General features: G+C 41.3%; 1 protein-coding gene across 32 annotated transcripts in view; it reads left to right on the forward strand.

Moving 5' to 3' along the window:
- Nucleotides 1-19,155, forward strand: part of ANK2 (ankyrin 2) — a 279,443-nt gene that overhangs the window by 243,507 nt on the left and 16,781 nt on the right. For 23 of the 32 annotated variants that reach the window (XM_068188306.1, XM_068188300.1, XM_068188301.1 and 20 more), the window contains 8 exons: nt 757-961; nt 1,635-1,731; nt 3,965-4,193; nt 5,484-5,609; nt 6,413-6,535; nt 7,329-7,358; nt 9,324-9,345; nt 18,967-19,041. In XM_068188306.1, the coding sequence (XP_068044407.1) occupies nt 757-961; nt 1,635-1,731; nt 3,965-4,193; nt 5,484-5,609; nt 6,413-6,535; nt 7,329-7,358; nt 9,324-9,345; nt 18,967-19,041 (907 nt within the window). Of the gene's footprint in view, nt 1-756; nt 962-1,634; nt 1,732-3,964; nt 4,194-5,483; nt 5,610-6,412; nt 6,536-7,328; nt 7,359-9,323; nt 9,346-11,854; nt 17,591-18,966; nt 19,042-19,155 lie in introns of all 32 variants that reach the window. The other 9 variants (XM_068188282.1, XM_068188279.1, XM_068188283.1 and 6 more) reach the window with 3 other exon arrangements.

Raw genomic sequence — 19,155 nt, forward strand, 5'->3', positions numbered from 1 at the left:
GATTGGAGAACCAGCATATTCAGCTTGTCGTGTTGTATGTTGTCTGCAACATTTGTAGTAAAAGTTAAAAAAGGAAAAAATCCATGCAAAAGTCAAAGCAAGTGGTAAAGCTTTGGGTTTTCCAGTTAGTTCAGAGTCTTGTCTATTAACTGTCTGTATAACTTTGGGAAGAAACTTTGGTGATGATGCCGATATTAGTGTAGGTCATAGAATTTCCTAAATACTACTTATGAAAGGCATTAGAGAATTACAAAGTCCTGCAATAATTAAAGATGCTACTATTATTAAATGTATAGATTTTCAGTGTGAATGAACCAGTGTAACAATTCACTTCCCACAGAGAGGGAAGTCTTTCCTCTGTCTCTGTCCTGTCCTGCTGCTGCATGCATCCATGATTTACCTTGTCCAGGGATTGTTTAAATCTCCTGGGATTAGCTGAATAGCACTGTAACACAGCCAGAGTTTGTTCTCAGGGGAAAATATAACCAGGTTATCATTTGCTACTGGTTCAGAGAATTTAAGTTAATGCTGTCAAAATCTGGTAAGCAACAAGCAAAGGAATAGGAAGAAGAGGCAGGCATGGGAAGTGTAAAAGAATGAGGTCTTCCCTTCTCACTGGCAGTCATGGGATTTTCATAGGAAATGGTGCTATTTGAAAAGTTAAGGGGTTTGTGGGCTATATACAGACCCAGTTCTTTACACATCATTAAACTGTTTTCAAGTAACTGCTCTGTTATTTCCTGTTGCTTTGGAAAGGCTCAACCGATGCACACTGAACTTATAAAGAAGATTTTGGGCAACAAGGCTACCTTCAGTCCCATAGTCACGCTGGAGCCCAGGAGAAGGAAATTCCATAAGCCCATCACGATGACGATTCCCGTGCCCAAGGCTTCCAGCGATGGGCTCATGAATGGCTATGGAGGTGACACGCCCACTCTAAGGTTACTATGCAGCATAACAGGTAGGATGCCAATCCTGGAGCTCTCCATATGCTTCCTGGAACTGTCAGTCCCCAGAGGCTGGAAAGGCTGAACTGATTACACCCAGGGGAAGCTGGATGGGAACCTGACCAGGGCAAGAAGCTGTGAAAATAAGCTGTTTTCCAAACAATTCCTTTGTACCAGAAATAACAGTTGTTGTTTGCACTAACAAAAGATGCGTAATATAATCACAGACTTGGGGTTTAGTGGTTTTTTTGCATTTTCCTTACAGTTTGTTTCTTGAGAACCAACATACCTCTGCCTGGCAAAGTGTAGTACAGACTTACTGTTGCAGTATTCTTAGGAGGAAAATACTGGAGTTAAACAGTTGACTTGCCATGGCTCCAAAGTGATTAGCATCTCCTTCAGTCTCCCTTAAGAGAGAGAAATGAGCTGCAAGTGTTTAATTTAATTAATTAATTTAATCCTGTGCTACAGGGCTTATCACTTAAAAATCATTTGGGTACTTGGTATTTTCAGGATAAGCCCACCCAGTCCTACTAGCATTAGTGGAATAATGTGGACCCAAGGAGAAAGTATATCTAGGATTATTACTTGTTTCACAGCAATTAAAAACTGTAAAGAATTTCTTAGAAGAAAAAAGTTGCAGACTTGCTTGGTTTTGATTTTATTTTTAAACCTCTGTAATTTCAGGAGGAACCACCCCTGCCCAATGGGAAGATATCACTGGGACAACACCACTGACATTTGTTAATGAATGTGTTTCCTTCACGACAAATGTGTCTGCCAGGTACCTACACAACCAAACAGGACTTCTACAGCAATATTCTCAAATACGTTTTTTCCACAAATATTTCTGTCAAATTATTTTAGTTTGGAGAATAGAATGAATAGAGATATTGATTATTATTCACATTTCCATGGAAACAGAAATCCCTTATTTGAGTACCTCACTATATGTCTTGTAAGAAATATTGCATCTGGAATATCCAAAACTGAGAAGTCGGGCAGAAAGGGCCTCTAGGTGTGCCAAACTGGGGTCTAGAAACATGCCTTCTGTAATCTGTTCTTGTGATGAGGTTTAACTGCTCTCTTACTGAAAACAGATTTTCATTTTTAAAAAAGAGTAAAATATATGAATGTATGTATGTATTTTAGTTTGTGTCCATTATGCACATCACAGAAATGCCCCAAAATCTCCTCCTATATAACAGGAGATGCAATCCATGACCTGTAAAGTATTTCATCTAGGCTGTGTACTTCAGCAAACAGTTAAAAAAAAATCACAGATAACTTGCCCATGAAATTCAGTGCAAATATTCACTGTCTGGAGCAGTTATTGCTGTTAATTAGGTTTGTTATTTATTGAAATAGTTTATTCTATGTTAAAATGAGATCAGCTCTTGCAGTCCAACCTCCAGTTTAACATTAGGTCAAACACGGCATTATTTTTTTATCCTTTCTCAGTTCAGAAAGGGCTGCTTTCCTGCTGCTGCTTTGCTGATGCATGTTTCTGTTTGGTGTAATTGAACATTCCACTGTAGCAGCAGTGGCCACAAGAGGGGGATCTTACAGTGCATTCAGCTTAGTGCTGCTGCTTCTGCTGCAGAGCTCTGTGCAAAGGCAGGAAATAAAGGCTAATTTAAGAACCACGTGTGGACCCCAGACACAGAGTTTGAGAGGTCCAAATCCCTAAAACTGTCAAGTCCCCAGCAGCACAGAACTACACGATAGCCAGAATGAGGGTGACACTTTATGGTCCTACAATTCATATTTGTAGTAGATTTTTCTTAATCCTGATGCCGCCATGAAAATTGAATACTATTGTAAGTGTTCTGTGATACACGCAGGGTCCCATGTAGAGATTTTAATGGGTTCTGCCTCTTCCTCTTAATCTAAATGAATGTTCAACTATCTACTTTGCCCCAAACATGATTTGAAATGCTGGTACAATTTAAAAAGGGTATTTTTCATCTAATTTCTGGCTCTTTGCTATTTACAGTAATTTTTTATGTCTAGTTAAGCATTTATGATGGACAACAATTTTGCCATTCATAAAACTAATTCTGTCCAAAATGAGCTTGGGAAAGAGATATACTTGCCATGTGAATTACACTGCAGACTTGGAGGCGCAGTGTTTGTTTTCCATTTCCTGAGCTGCAGCTTTTAAAATACTTAATATCTGTTGGGGCTTTTTAGCCGCTGGTGTTTGACAGCAAATCACTGAGGCATCTGTTAGTTTCTCAGAGGATGTGGCTTCTCCAGTTGCAGTCCAGCACAGCACAATTCTCCCACGCAGGAAAAGGAAAGGATCAGTGTGCAGACCCTTTCTGTATCACACATGTTTTCTCTCTTGCAAATGTCAGCAGCCTGGGGTTTTGAGCATTTAGAATGTCTGCTAAGCGTTCTAAAGATGAGAGCAGCATGGAATTTGCTGTTATTCAGCTGCAGATGAGTAAGTGCAGAGCAGTCACGCTCCAAAAGTGTGCTTTGGGGTTATAATGCCATGTAATCCACTGTGCGGAATAACACCCCTATAGATCAGAGCAGCTTTTGAGCTGCCTCTGACCTCTCCCGACTTCCGCCTTCATTCGCCAGCTGGGAAACTTGAGCTTTCCACCCACACAGTGGATTTTATTGAAAAGAAATGGCATCAGCTCCAGAGAAACTCCAGTGGTAACTGGTAAAGAAGGCAGGACGTGTTATTCTTTGGAAAATGCTTGGTGACTAAATTCACATAGGAATAATTTCTGATTGTGCATGCAGCTTTGTACAGTGGACAAAGTAATTTACGTTCACCTAAAGACCTCAGGTTTTGCTGTTGTATGTAAGGAATTGACTGCTATTTCCTTTAAGTTGGGTGGGAGACAAAACCCAAAAGTGACTATTCCATTTCTACTCCTCTGAAATGTTATCTCCCATTGCTCTGGTTACTAGCTAATGCTGCGAGGATGGAGAAACACAGAATTTCCTTTCTTAAATCCTTCTCTGCTGATGGCACAACTCTTCATTTTCTTTTACAGATTTTGGTTGATAGACTGTCGTCAGACACAAGAATCTGTTACTTTTGCTTCCCAAGTGTACAGAGAAATTATCTGTGTCCCCTACATGGCCAAATTTGTGGTGTTTGCCAAATCTCATGATCCCATTGAAGCACGGTTAAGATGTTTCTGCATGACAGATGACAAGGTGGATAAAACTCTAGAACAACAAGAAAACTTTGCTGAAGTTGCCAGAAGCAGGGATGTAGAGGTACTGTACAAGACTTGAAGTATTCTCCAATTTCTAGCGTCTCCTTTTAAACTACTATTTTCTGCCTTCTATCTACAAGGACTGAAAAATAATCTCTCAGCAAGTACTGTCACAATGCAGTATCAGCAGCCATGATAAGATGGAAACTTGGACTTTTGTCAGGTGTAAGGAACAAGTAGTGAGGAAACCCTATTCCCAGAGGGCAACTGGCAAACTCAGCCCACAGGGCTAAAGGGCGAGGGTCAGAGCCAAAAATGATGGCTAAATCCTGACTTCCAGCAACCCCATAAATGCACATCACTGTCCGGAAAGGCAGCTGACAGGAGTCACAGTTTGTCAGCACATTCACATACCAAGAAGTTAAAGTAGCAGCTTTGATTGATATTCTACTTCACAAAAATAAAATTGCATTAAATATGTTGCTGAGCAGGCAAAAGCTTTCCTGTGTGGAATTCAGCAAACTGCCCGCTAAATGCAGTTTTTCTGGCTCTGTCAGCTTCCTCAGAAGGGATGACAAATTGAAGGTTCTTTAACTTACATGGCACATTCTGGTTAGTTCAGTCTGTTTTCCATGAGAATCCCACCTTTGAAAGAATTGTCCTTGCTGTTCCTGAAGCTCTGACAGGCATCTCTTGTGCAGAGCAGCAAGATAAAATATGGGCTTATCAAACTGAATGGCAAGGTTGAATTTCTGGAAAGTAAGGATGAGCCACAAATGGATTTGCACTTTGAAAGGAACATCTCCCAAACTGCTGATCTGATATTCAAACATTTGGAGGGGCCATAACAGCAGCAATCTGAAGATACAAGCGGTGCCATTATAGAGAGATTTCGCAGGGATATTTACCTGAGGCCTGCCTTTCAAAAGCTCTTAGGCCTCTACAGATCCAGCTGAAATAAATGGACTCAGTAGGCACACACTCTGAGTTCTGATGGCTGAAAAGAATATTTCTTTGACTGTGGTGATGAGGCCAGGTTAGCAAAGTATGCTAAAATAGGAGTCAATCAAAAATCAAAATTAAAATCTAGGTTTAAAAGTTTCCCTGGATTTTTGTCATTTAAAGTTCTGCACTATTATTACTAAATTAGCAATCTAGTCTCTTTGGAATTTAATAATCTGAAATGTTTCCACACATTTTAGGTCACTGTACATAACAAATCTTGTAAATGCTGACATTTCCTAACAATTCCAGAATCTTATTTGAACTCTTGTAGAGCTATCCTTAAGAAGCAATCCTAATCACCTCACAAGGATTAATTGACAGTTTGCTTTTTTTTCCTTTCCAACAGGTGTTGGAAGGAAAACCCATCTACGTTGACTGCTTTGGCAATCTAGTGCCACTCACAAAGAGTGGGCAGCACCATATATTCAGTTTCTTTGCCTTCAAAGAAAATAGACTTCCTCTGTTTGTTAAGGTAATGTTGCTGGCTCCTTTTTGGATATTTCAAGTTATCACTTCACCATATTTTTTGCAAACAAAGGAAAAGCAAACTACTTAATTTATATCAATTTGCAACTGGAACCTAATTTTGTCCCTGTACTATTCCATTTAAAAAACTTTTTTTATAAGTAGGAAAACTTGTAAAATAAAAGCCAAACTAAAAACCCTTCATTCCTCTCAAATTAAGTAATGTGTTAACCCATTGTGGTCAGAAGGGCTGCTGTCACAGAGCCACCATCACCACCTCTTCTGAGAGGGAGATTAGAGAGCACTGTAAACCTCTTCCACAAACTTTTCCTTCTACCCAGAAATTCCCACTACAAAGGAGGAAACTATTACCATTATATAAGTAACACTCTTAAAGAAATGATTTATGAATGGAAACTTCCAGTAAGTGGAGAAAATTAACCCCCTCTGTCATTGTGTTATATTTCCTGTGTGCTGCTAGCCAAATTTTAAACTTTCTCCCTCCTTACAAGCAATATTTTGTAAGCTTGTTTTAATTCACAAATTTATCTGTGCCACTGCCTTCCTTTGGCTTTGCAGATTTTCCCCCCTGCTGAATTTTCCACCAACAACATTCAACATATATTGAATAGACAAATACATCCATACGTACATTTCCAAACAACGAGGAAAAAAGTGAAAAACACATTATTTTTGCCTACATGGACTTTTTCTCCCCATCTGGTCCCTCCTGCTGAATGATTTTTGAGAGACATGTGTAGCTCACACAGCAGGGCAGCGGGTTAAATGTGTGTATTTTTACTGTGCCAGGTCCGAGATAGCACTCAAGAGCCCTGCGGACGATTATCATTCATGAAGGAGCCAAAATCTACCAGAGGCCTCGTTCATCAAGCCATATGTAATTTAAACATCACTTTACCCATTTACACAAAGGTACTGTGAAATTATACCCAGCTGTAGGCATCAGCATTATCAAACAAACAAGAAATGAGGAGGAGGGCAAAACAGGGTTAAAGCTTTGTGGGCAGGGGTTTGAAAGAGGAGAAAATTCCACAAAAAGACTTTCGGTGTCTTGAGTTTGGTACTCCTAAGGCCAGTGTTTGCAAACATCAACAGGTATTTCCTGAGGACTCTGAAGTGATGAGTGGCAGTGCCCTCAGATAGTAAACACTTGTTTCCTTAGAAAGTGTCAGTTTATGTTTATTCTCTGAAAACAAAAGGGTTTTTTTCTTTCCTGGTCGGATTAGAAGGTGCAGGCCTTTTAGAGATGTATTTGCTCAAAAGGATGATAATTTTCTTCTCAGCATTTTTAGAATATAGTAAATCTTTATTATAGCATTTTAGTATAACTTCTAAACAAAGCATCTCAACATTTTTGTGACTTTAAATGGTAATAGTTATTGAATATTTTAAATGGTTTTCTATGCTAATTGATGGGTGAAAAGGCATGTGTATATTGAAAGTTTTGGTACAAATAAGGATCACTAGACGTCTAATTTTTCAGTTTGTATTTTGCACGGTTCTTTAGCCTTTGGTGTTTAAATTGGCAGTTCAATTTTGCTGCTTTTTGTCGTAAGAAATCAACTGCAGAAATGTGCTGCATTTTCTTCCTTTCTGTTAAGTGTTGTGGGAAGTTACTTTGTCCTACTCTCTTCTAAAAAAAAAATTGCCTTTTGCCTGCTCTGTTTCCCTCTTCTCTTTTTGCATGGCACTTTGGGACCAAAAGGAATCAGATTCAGATCCAGAACCAGAAGAGGTAATGTTGCTAAATCAGCATGTTCTTGCCTACACATGTTGCTCAAACACAACTAACAGACACGACTCAGAACTGATCCTTAGCTCAGTGCTACAGACACAGTGAAGAGGGTCTTGCACAGACTTACTTTGGGAACAGACAGAGTTGAACTTCCCCTATGTTAAAATGGCCAGTTTTCTCCATTTATAGAGTTTACTCAGCTGGATGACTGACATCCAGTACTGAATCAGTGTTAACTCAGAAGTAACAAATAAAAAGGTTTAGAATTTTCATCTTTACCACTAACTGAATTGTATCAGCTCCCTACTGAGCTCCCAGCCCCCGTCTGGCACTTAGAGATGTTACTTAAGCTCTGACCCCTACACGAATGACTAACATTAGAAAAGCATCCTCACATTTTGATGATGTTCAGCTGTTGGAAACACTGTGAGAATAGCCAGCTCCCCAAAGATGATGGACATCCTTCCCATGGACTGCACAACAGATTCAGCAGGTCTGTGGCATGGCTTGCAGTTTTCTATTATCATTACAAAAATATATACCACTCCTATGGAAAATCTGATTTCTATTTTTGTATAGGAAACTAAAGCACAAAAAGACAAGCTCATTGATGGCTATAAGCTTTTTAAACTATTTTTTGTTGACTTCATTAATTTTTATGTTAATAATATTAATTAGTATGCTGACATAAATATGGACTGATCTGGAATAACTGAAAGTGAGGGAAGCTAGACCATCCTAGGGATGCAGGGTAGGCAATGTAGGGCAATATGTGCATCTGAGGAATTCAGGCTACTATGGATCTGTTACACACACTGCTGAATGTGAGATGTAATTATGTGAGCCTAAAGGATTGCCAGGCATGTACGAACATGCATGTATGGCCAGGGATTTCCTTCCATGTTCAGTGTCAGCTCATGGAAAGGCAAGGATTTCCTAACATCTTGACTGAGACAGCATATTGCATTTATCTTTATAACGAACAGTTTGAACTATGTAAACCTTTCCAGCACTCACTAAAACCTTGGGGGCTTCACCATACACAGTATCTTGTACCAGCAGTAAAGCACAGCTGATTTGCATTCTTCACGGTTGTCTATCCCTACCACAAGTTTGTGTAGGAAATTAAAGCTCTAATGCTACTTCTAACTTTGCATAGTTTTCCATAGCCAAATTTAAACAACATGTGCTTGTGTGGACAAATGCTAGCAGAACTGAAATAAACTGAAATTACAAAGCTACCTCAAAAATTTGCTTCTTGAATTTTCGTGGTCTGATGTTGTGTTTTGTTCAATTCTTTATTGACAAGGACTGTGTTTTCTTTTGAATAACAGCAAAATTGTATGGTTTTTTTGATCTGTACCCAAATAACTCTGAAAAATCAAAAAGGGAGCCTGTGAGGGCCATCACAGCTTCCATTTAAAGGTATCAATAGCTATTAGTGGCATCCAGCCTCATGTCATGCCTTGGGCAGTTCTGCCGTCATTGGTGCACCTGCATTTCATCATCACTGAGCACAGAGGCAAAAATGCGGTTCATGCTCTCAGAATGAACGCGTCCAAGGAAACACAGTGCACGAAACCTCCTGGTTGCCTTCCAGATGGACCATATACCTTCAAGTAACCATATTGGACTATTTTGCTTTAGACAGGAAGAAATAATAAAAGAGAAATGCAACTAAACACCTGGTAATGCAAAAGTTTAAGTCCTCTACACTTGCTAAGAGCATTTAAAGAAAATGCACTGCAATATTTTGCATCTACTGTTGACCATAACTATAGTGAAGTAACCATTTTCTTGGTATTAGAGACCCTAAATAAATTAAGCCGTGCTTTTACTGTTACTTTAAATGCATTCTTGGTTCCATTGAAGTCCATGCGTCTCCATACAACTAGCATTTCACCTGTAGCTTCTGTATACCAGTTATATTTGAAGTTTTAAATCTCCTGCTTTTTCCTCTTCCAGGTTGATATGACTTCAGAAAAAAGTAAGATTTTTTTTTTCTTGAGAATGTTATAATGCAATTTGTATGAGAGATGCTAAGAGTAAAGATAAGCATGACAGAGAGCTAAGTTTTAACTGCTATTGCTAATAACATCAATACGTTAAAAACGTAATAAAAACCAATTTAATATCTCAGCAGCTATCCAATTCAATACAATTAACATGTAAATTAACAAGTAATACAGTTTAAAACCGTTCATCTAAGCCTTTACTTTCCTTAGACATCCCTAGTGAACCTGCTATTGCTATTTTGCTTGTATGAATGCTCATCCCTCCATTTTTTTTGTTTTCTCCATTTGTTGATGCACATTCTTGCTCATATTTGAGACAGATGACAGTATTACTTTTAATGAAAACCTAATGAGGACTCCAATCTATTTTGTTAATCTCATGGAATACAGCCATGCCAAAAAGTGATACTGTCCAAGGGAATCAGCCTGTTTAACCCTCCCTCCCTTGCCCCACCCTTTACTGTGGTGAAATATGGCTGGAAATCTGAGCTGACAGCTTGGCACAGCACAAACACCCTCTGTACATGCACAATCAGGCCATGACCATGAAAGACCATGGGTGAGGGGATCGCAAACATCTCCTTTATGGGAGAGGCAAATCAAGTGAATCTCTGCACACACTGAAGTGTCTCTAATGAGAGCTGCTTCCAAATGCAGCTATTTCTTGGATCTGTTCAGGAAAAGCATGACATCTGCCTTGTTTCCAGTCTGGAGTGCGACATCTCGCCTTGTCTGCAGTTAAAGTGCAGCGTCTCGCATTGTCCTCCTGCTGCTTCCTGACTGCCTCCTCTGCCAGGGCCCCAGAAAACCCCAGTGAGTGTTCCTGCTCCAGCCACACACTGTCTGCATAGCACTTCCAATTTATTTCCCACTGGAGTTGCTTTGCTTCAGGCTGATTAACTCGATTATTGGCCAGTGAAAGAGTCATACATTTGATATTTATGAAAGTACATATTACAAATGTACAAAATTACTGGCTGGAATTTCAGCATGCACCAGACAGTTCATTGTAAAGCAGCAGCACCAAAAGACCACATTTTCAGCACCACAATACCTTGCAGCAATCTGGCTCTAATTAATGTACAGCACAAATACTTAGCATTCGTTACACTCAGGAGAACAGCATAGTAAAACGGATTATTTTGACAAATAAAGACAGCTAATTATGTGTTGCTTAAGGTCTCTTTATTTGGATTAGTTCTTTGACTTTCACTGGGGTGCTGAAATGTGCAGTTCCATGTGGCATGCTACCTTTAAAGGGAAAATGTCCATCTGTTGTTCCTAAGCATTGTGTTCTCTTTGTAACTAGCTTCAGTTCTCCAGTGTTTTGTTCTGTTCAATATCCATTTTCGGCTAGTCCTCGCTGAAATGAAATATTACCAGCAGGCAGTTATGGCATAATGGGAATTATCTGCAGCCACCTTCCTGTATATTGATTGCCAGATTAGACAAATATTTCACCACAGTATGTTTACAGAATTTTCATGTGCCTTTAATTTATATGAATAATTTTTAGAGCTCTTGTTTTTAACCAAAGCTACATACCCAGCAGCATTTGCAACACCTTTGCTTTGCATGGAAATAACTTGCCTTACATGAATTGTACGTATGTGTCTAGTGTGACTGTCTGTGACTTTGGGTTGCCATACATTACATTTTTTAAAACTCTGAAATCACTTCTAAGTTGATTCACAGTTTTTTCTTATTATCTCTCCTTTTCTTCTCTGTCTTCTCTTTCCTCAGTCAGTTCATTAGTTGTCAATGAGGATGTTCCAAGGAAAGGACCATGCCTCTTAAAACAAAAGCCTGTTTGTTTCATTGTGTAGGTGTGAAATCCCCTTAGATGAAATGCCGGTTTGCAGCTGATTCAGATCTCTACATATTTGATCATATTTTAGATTAATGCAGAATTACTTTTTGCTTTTTATTTTGGTCATTAAGAAAAACAAAACTGTTAACCCGATGTTATTCTGACAGTTTGCTAACACTGGCTTTCTCTTAGAGGAAATCGACTTTCAATCAGTTCTAATGCTTTCCCCCTTTTTTCTTGTTTTTCTTTTTATTTGAACATTGATCTGTAACATCCGAACAATCTTGAGATGCCTCTCTTTGTGTAACTTCACTGTGTTTCTTCTGGTTTTGATTTGAAATTTTGTTGTTGTTGTTTTGGGTTTTTTTAGTGGTGTCCTGGTTTGGTTTGTTCCAGCTTTGATACTGTATGTGTGGTTGTGCTCTAAAGGTAAAGTGAAGCAAGTTATTTCCTGCCATTTTCCTTTTCAGTTTTTTTTTTTTTTTCCCCACCCCCCGTTAGCTTTGCTTTGCTCTTGTACCCTCAGATCTTGTGGATCCACCATTCCCGGCCCATTTTGTTGACCTTCCTACCACTACAGCCAAAGACTGTCATTTTCAGTCCTGATTACATTTTCCAATCTCTATTTTTGATTTCCATTTTACTTTCAATGTTTTTCATTCGCATCAAAGATGACGAGACAGAATCTACAGAAACATCTGTCCTGAAAAGCCATCTGGTTAATGAAGTCCCTGTACTAGCCAGTCCAGACCTGTTGTCTGAAGTTTCTGAGATGAAACAAGATCTGATCAAAATGACTGCCATCCTGACAAGTGACCCTTCTGATAAACCAGGCTCCATTAAGGTGAAAGATCTTGAAAAGTCCGCTGAAGAAGAGCCAGGAGAACCTTTTGAAATAGTTGAAAGAGTGAAAGAGGACTTAGAAAAAGTAAATGAAATTCTGAGAGGCGGATCCTACACCAGAGAAGAACGTGTTTTGCAGAAGTCCCTTTCCAGACAAGAACCCTTAGAAGAAGAATGGGTCATTGTCAGTGATGAAGAAATTGAAGAGGCCAGGAGAAACGCTCCATCAGAAGTCACGGAGCCAAGCTGCGTAGATGTCAGGGTGGACAAAGGGACAACAAAAAAAGGGGAGCCAGACATGACAGGAACGGTAGATTACCTTGCAGAGGATTTAAAAACACATATTTCTCTTCATGAGGGACAGCCACAGGCCTTACAAGAGGAGGTAGTAGAACAGAAATTCAAACCTGTAGTAGTAAGCAGGGATTCTGAAAAAAAAGGAAAAGAATCTCCAAAAACTGGGAAACCAAGCTCACAGGAGCAACAGAAGGCAGCCTCAGAAGTTAAAAAGCCCCTTAGGGCAAAACTACGAGAAAAGCCAAAGCCAAAGGAAGGCAAGGTGCACAGCAGCGGAGAGAAACTGCGACTGCCTAAGCTCACTGCAGATGAGGCACCGGCTGGGGAGCCTGGCCTAAAGGTGACAGGTGCTCCAGAGCCTAAAGCTGTGTCTCCTGTTATCGAGGAAACTCCCATTGGCTCAATAAAAGATAAAGTGAAAGCTCTTCAGAAACGAGTGGAAGATGAGCAAAAAGTACGGTCAAAACTGCCTGTCAGAGTTCAGGTAAAAGAAGGTCCTGCCGAAAAGGCGCCTAAAAAACCAGCGCAAGTCAAAAAGCCAGTAGCACACAAAGCCCAGCCTCCCGTCTCACCTTCTTCTAAGACAGAGAGACTCGAAGAGACCATGTCCGTTCGGGAACTAATGAAAGCCTTCCAGTCAGGGCAAGACCCGTCCAAGAATATTTCTGGACTCTTTGAACACAAATCTGTCAAGCAGAAGCAACAGGCCCCTGAGAAGGAAACTCCCCGCAAGAAAACAATTCCTTTGCAGAGTGAAGCAAAGCGAGCGTCAAACCTCAAGACAGACAAACAGAAGGACAAACCAAGCATGGTGTCAAAAGCAGAGAAAGAGCCACAATCAAAGAAAGGAAAAACTCAGATTTCCACCATCGAAACTGCCAAAAAAGCTAGTGGCAAAGACCAAGTAAAAGAGCAGAGCAGCAAAAAGCCAACCCAACCTCTCCCTCCAGTAATGGTTGCTGAAAGTGCCAAAGAAACAGCAGCTGGGAAGGGCAGGACTTCTGATGATCAGGGAGATCTTGACTTCCAGATCAGCCCTGACAGGAAAACCTCAACAGACTTTTCTGATGTCATTAAAGAAGAACTGGAGGATAATGACAAATACCAACAGTTCCGACACCTCTCAGTGACAGAGGAGGGAGAGGTTAACTTGGAGCAAGTACTGACCAGTCCTTTTGGTGCTGCTTTTCCCACAGAGTACGGGAAAGACGGATTCCTTCCTGCTCTTTCTCTGCAAAGTGCTGCTCTTGATGGAAGCTCAGAGAGCCTTAAACACGAAGGTGTGGCTGACTCTCCAGGCAGCCTGCTTGATGGAACCCCTCAGATCAGCTCGGAGGAAAGTTACAAGCATGAGGGTCTGGCAGAGACTCCCGAAACGAGCCCAGAAAGCCTTTCATTCTCACCAAAGAAAACTGATGGGCAAATTGAAGATGCTAAAGGAGCGCCTCAAGTACACACAACAGCAGAAATACGTTCTACGAAGGAACTCTCCTCAAAGGAAGATGAAAAAGGTATTACTGAGAGGCAGCTAGATGCTGTTACTGAGACTAGTGAGTCTCATTCTGACCATTTATCAGAAGAGCACATACCTCCAGCCTCTGAAGAAGAGGCTGATAAACCTAAAGAAAGTAGCTCAGCTTCCATTGTGAAAGATATTAGCAGGGATAAAGAATCCAGAACCACTGCACATTTCACTAAGTCTTCTGAAACACATGACACTGCTTTAGAGAAAGAAAAAGACGTAGCCTGTGAACACCGTTTTACAGTTAGAAGTCCCCAGAAATTGGAACTTGCACTTGCTAGCCATGATAGTGAAGGCTTTAGCCCAGTTGCAGATGACTCTTTGACTATAAGTCATAAAGATTCCCTGGAAGCAAGCCCAGTGCTAGAAGATAACTCATCACACAAAACACCTGACTCTTTGGAGCCCAGTCCTATGAAAGAGTCCCCCTGCCGCGATTCCCTTGAAAGCAGCCCCGTAGAACCAACAGTGAAGGCTTGTATTTTGGGGCAGGGTCCTCTTCCGTCTGTTCATAGCAAAGCAGAAGCCTGCCCAGAGCTGGCATCGGTGCGTTCCAGGATTCTCCGTGACCCTGAGGGAAGTGCTGATGATGACAGTCTAGAGCAAACATCCCTCATGGAGAGTTCGGGGAAAAGCCCCGTTTCCCCCGAAACTCCTAGTTCAGAAGAAATTAGCTATGAAATCACACCTAAAATGGCAGACATACCAAAGTCAGCCACCATCCCTGAAGTCAACGAAGAACCTGAAGACGATTCAGAAAGTGAGCCAAAGAAGAGATTCACCCCTGAAGAAGAGATGTTTAAAATGGTGACCAAAATCAAAATGTTTGATGAATTGGAACAAGAAGCAAAACAGAAGAGAGATTATAAAAGGAGTTGTAAGCAAGATGAGTCTTCTGTGGTTGCCAATTCAGAAGCCTCACGGGAGGCTGAAGCATCAGAGCTGACAGCTGTAGTAGAAAAAGGCATACCTATGTTGGTGACACCTGCTGCTGAATCTAGAAAGAGTTCTTCCTCTTCCGAAAGCGAGCCAGAATTGACTCGGCTCAAAAAAGAAGCCGACTCAGGCCTCTTAATGGAGCCTGTGATCCGAGTGCAGCCACCCTCACCATTACCATCTAGTATTGACTCCAGCTCTAGCCCTGATGAAGCAGGTTTCCAACCCATTGATTCCCAACCATGCTCTGTCAGAATAGGTGAGGTTAAAGCTCAAGGCAAAGGTGACAAAGAGGAGCTGCTTATTCTTGGGCACAGCTGTAAGCCTTCCGTGGGCACTTGTCCTTCTGATGGTTGTGCATCAGCAGAAAATGCGGAATCAAAATGTTGTGATGGTACAGGTGACTGTGAGATGGTCAGTCCCGACGCCTCGGTCACACGATCTGGGTGTACTCCCTGTCACTCTGTCGGTGGCAGTTCTCAAAAAAAGGTTCACGCTGAGTCTTCCCTAACAATGGGGCAGTGCGATGCTATCGAAAAAGGTGCCAAACCCACGACCCTGTTACCACACAGCGATCTCATTTCTACAGGAGCTGTGTCAGAAGAGGCAGATGGTCTTTCTCGTGGACACAATACCACTGAGTACTCTGTCCCACAGGACAGCAAACTGGCTGAAGGTGACACCACTGACCATTCTGCTTTGGCAAGGGATTTGGGAAAAGCAGATTCGGGTTGTGAGACATCTCACAGGGCTGCTCATTCTGAGGAGCTTTTACCAGAGTATTCGTCCCTAACCACTGACACAGGGGAACTCAACAGCTGTGCAGCAGATGCTGATGATGGTAGTGCTCCATATATAGTGAGCCCTTACGAGAATGTGTCTTCTGGGCATTTCTTCATTGACTCTGAAAGTGAGGTAGGATCTGGTAGAAGTTTGCTATCTAGGGAAACCTATTCTATTGCAGAAGGGAAAAATCAGACTGGTGAAGCTCTACTTGGCAGAGACACGGGCAGTGAATATTGCTCTTCAGAGGAAGTGTACATGGAAATAGAGCCCAAACCAGAGGATGGATTTCAGCCAACATCACAAGGGTCACCAACCTCAGATTCAACAAAATTATCTGAATCTGCCCTTGAGGATATAAGAGATGAAACAGAGAAATTAGTGAGTCAGGTTGTCATCACCAGAACTGATGTGGATTCTGACATGTGGAGTGAAATACGTGAAGACGATGAAGCTTTTGAAGCTCGGGTGAAAGAAGAGGAACAAAAGATATTTGGGTTGATGGTAGACAGGCGATCCCAAGGCACAACCCCTGACACGACACCGGCCAGGACACCCACCGAAGAAGGGACGCCACTCAGTGAACAAAATCCTTTCCTTTTTCAGGAAGGCAAGTTGTTTGAGATGACTAGAAGTGGAGCCATTGACATGACCAAAAGGAACTACCCAGATGAAAGCTTTCACTTCTTCCAGGTGGGGCAGGAGCCTCAGGAAGAAGTTTCTTTATGTGAAGAAGTGAAAGAAGTAGCAGAGGCAGAATCTTCAAAGCTCAAGGGGTCAGTGGACCCATTTGCACCTTCAGAGTCAGAGGAGTCAGATATACAAGAACAAGATGCATTGAAATACTCACCCCCATCACCTGAGTCTAGTGATAGATCTGAAGAAATGATGGGTGAAGGTGCCAGCACAGGCACTGCAAAAGCAGATCTTAAATCCAGAATTCCAATTAAAATGGGTATTTCAGCTTCTTCAAAATCACCAAAGAAAGAAATTGCTGCCTCTGAAGCTGAGTCCCTCTCCAGAATGGAGATCGACACGGTTGATAGCAGTCAGGTGCCTTGCCCCATCTCTCCCGAGCAGTGTGCGGTAGAAGGTGAATTAGATTTTTCCAAAGTCACTCGATTGGTTAGTTCTGAACAGGGTGAGGAGTCCCCAGACTCTTCCCCAGAGGAACAGAGATCTGTGATTGAAATCCCCACTGCTCTAATGGAGACTGTGCCTTCTTGTGAAAGCAAATCCAAAATCCCTGTAAGAACAGCTGCTGCCGCATTGCAATCCTCGCAACAATTGGAAAATGAGAGCCTTTCCCCAGATGACTTCCTGGACAGTTTGCAGTGTGAAGGAAAAGATGACCAAGCGAAACCAAAGTCTAAAATTCCCGTGAAAGCCGCTTCCCAAAAAGCCGAACCACAACACTCATACGCGGACACGTCCATCCACAAGCCAGAGTTACTCAAAGCGCTCGACGTGACGAGTGCAGTCCCTGCAAAACCAGACAGCTGCAGTAAATTGGAATCTGACGCCAGTAGTCCCGTGGACCCAAAGACCAAACGTTCCATCAAAGCTAGGAGTTATGCTGAGGCAGAGGCCAGGGAGAGGGAGAGTGAGATGAAGTTTGAGCTAGACTCAGATGAGGCAACAACAGCAAGATCAAAGGTATTTTCTTCACGGTTGCCAGTTAAAAGCAGAAGCGCTACAGGATCCCGCGGTGCTTTTAGTCCCACAAAAGAAAGTAAGGACCATTTTTTTGATCTTTACAAAAACTCCATAGAGTTTTTTGAAGAAATTAGTGACGAAGCTTCTAAATTAGTGGAAAGACTCACACAGTCAGAGAGAGAACAAGAATTAGTTTCAGATGATGAAAGTAGTAGTGCCCTAGAAGTTTCAGTTATTGAAAATGTGCCATCCAGTGATACTCAGCAGTCAGTTCCTGAAGACATCTTTGACATCAGACCCATTTGGGATGAGTCTGTAGAGACTCAGATTGAACGTATCCCTGACGAAAATGTCCATGACCGTACTGAAGGTATTTGCCAACGACTGGGATTCCCTGTGCGACGCATGTCATGAATTAAACTCTTTTGTTCTTTGTTTTCTTTGGTGTGTGTGTGTGTGCGCGTTTGTGCACAGGTGTAATGCGTGTGGCATTTTCTTTTCAGCTTTTGGTGGTTAGTTGTGCTTTTTTTTCCCTTGTGAGCTGTATTTGATTTTTTTGTCTTGTGTCTGTGTTCTTGTCTGTGAAACGATCTCAAGATTGCAAACCACAAATGCTTATGGGAAGTGTTACCTTAATAAGCAAAAACACTTCTAGAAATAAGTATGATTTTGTCATTAAACTGATTGCTTAGGTCATGCACGTTTTGCCTTTTGACTTTCCCTGGCCCTATTACTAGCTATTAACTTCTACTAATAATGAAATGCTTGGTCATCAATTGAAAACGAGACAGGCAAATTTAGAGACTTTTGAGTTGGTACACAATGAGATCTGCAGGAGTTTTAAATAATGAACCTTTTATGTTCCTTTTTTTTTTGACAGTCTCTGTCTGAAGAAAACTCTGAGTCACCAGTAACTCTTTTAGTACACATTTTCTGGTGCTTGGTTTTCCTTTCGCCTACTTGTGTGTTAGTCCTGAGTAGCCCTAATGGAAATCAGGAGCCAGAATGACACGTGCATATCACGAACCCTAAGCAATTTCCTGATTCGGAGGTGTCACAATTCATGTGTGCATTCAGGGAAAATCAAAACTCAAATTCCACCATCCTCAAATTAGCTCTGAGGATGGGAGGAGCTGTCAGTCTCACCATTAGTGATGTGAATGAGGACTGATGACTGACCATCTGATTTTTCCTTGCCTTCGTTGTTGGTATTTTGTCTCACTCCCTGTCCAAAGGGGACACTAAAATTAACAGTATTTTAAATACAGACCATAATCTGACACGCTATATGGACTGTTTAAACAAAACCTGCCTTACAGCACGAAGAACATGATCAGAAGCACTGATCCCGATGAATTCTTCAACCCTGGCTTTTACTAAGGAGGCCTGGAAAACTATGGCTCTTGACTTAGTCAAAGTCTTCAACCGAACTTTACAATGAAGTTTTAGAGTAAAATGCCTGGCCAAAATAGGCATAGTAGGTGCTTCAGTCCTAGATTAGGTTTTCACATGAAAGTCTGATTTCCAAATAGAAAAACTAGATAGTCCTGTGCTTTTTGAAAAACCAAGCTTTTTGGTTTCATTTTGAACCTAGGGATTTACAAGCCTCACTTGAGTTGCGCAGCCTGTCCACATTTAGATACAGCAGCTAGGAAAAAACAGCGCTTTCCCTTCTTGGGCTCTCTTCTTCTATGGAAATGGTTTTTAACTTGCAAAAGGCAACTTCCAGCTTTCTTTGACCTTTAGATCAACAGGATGATCAGGAAAGGACAGAGGAAAGACTGGCCCACATCGCGGATCATCTTGGATTCAGCTGGACAGGTAAAGTGCACATTTTCTGCTCCAGAGAGAAAGGAGGGCAATGGTCCACACTCCTCTCATGTTTATTTTGGATGATTTTCTGATTATCTAAAGATGTTTTAGAAAAATATTTCA

Source organism: Anomalospiza imberbis, chromosome 4 (assembly GCF_031753505.1).
Source record: "Anomalospiza imberbis isolate Cuckoo-Finch-1a 21T00152 chromosome 4, ASM3175350v1, whole genome shotgun sequence".
NCBI classification, from domain to species: domain Eukaryota; kingdom Metazoa; phylum Chordata; class Aves; order Passeriformes; family Viduidae; genus Anomalospiza; species Anomalospiza imberbis.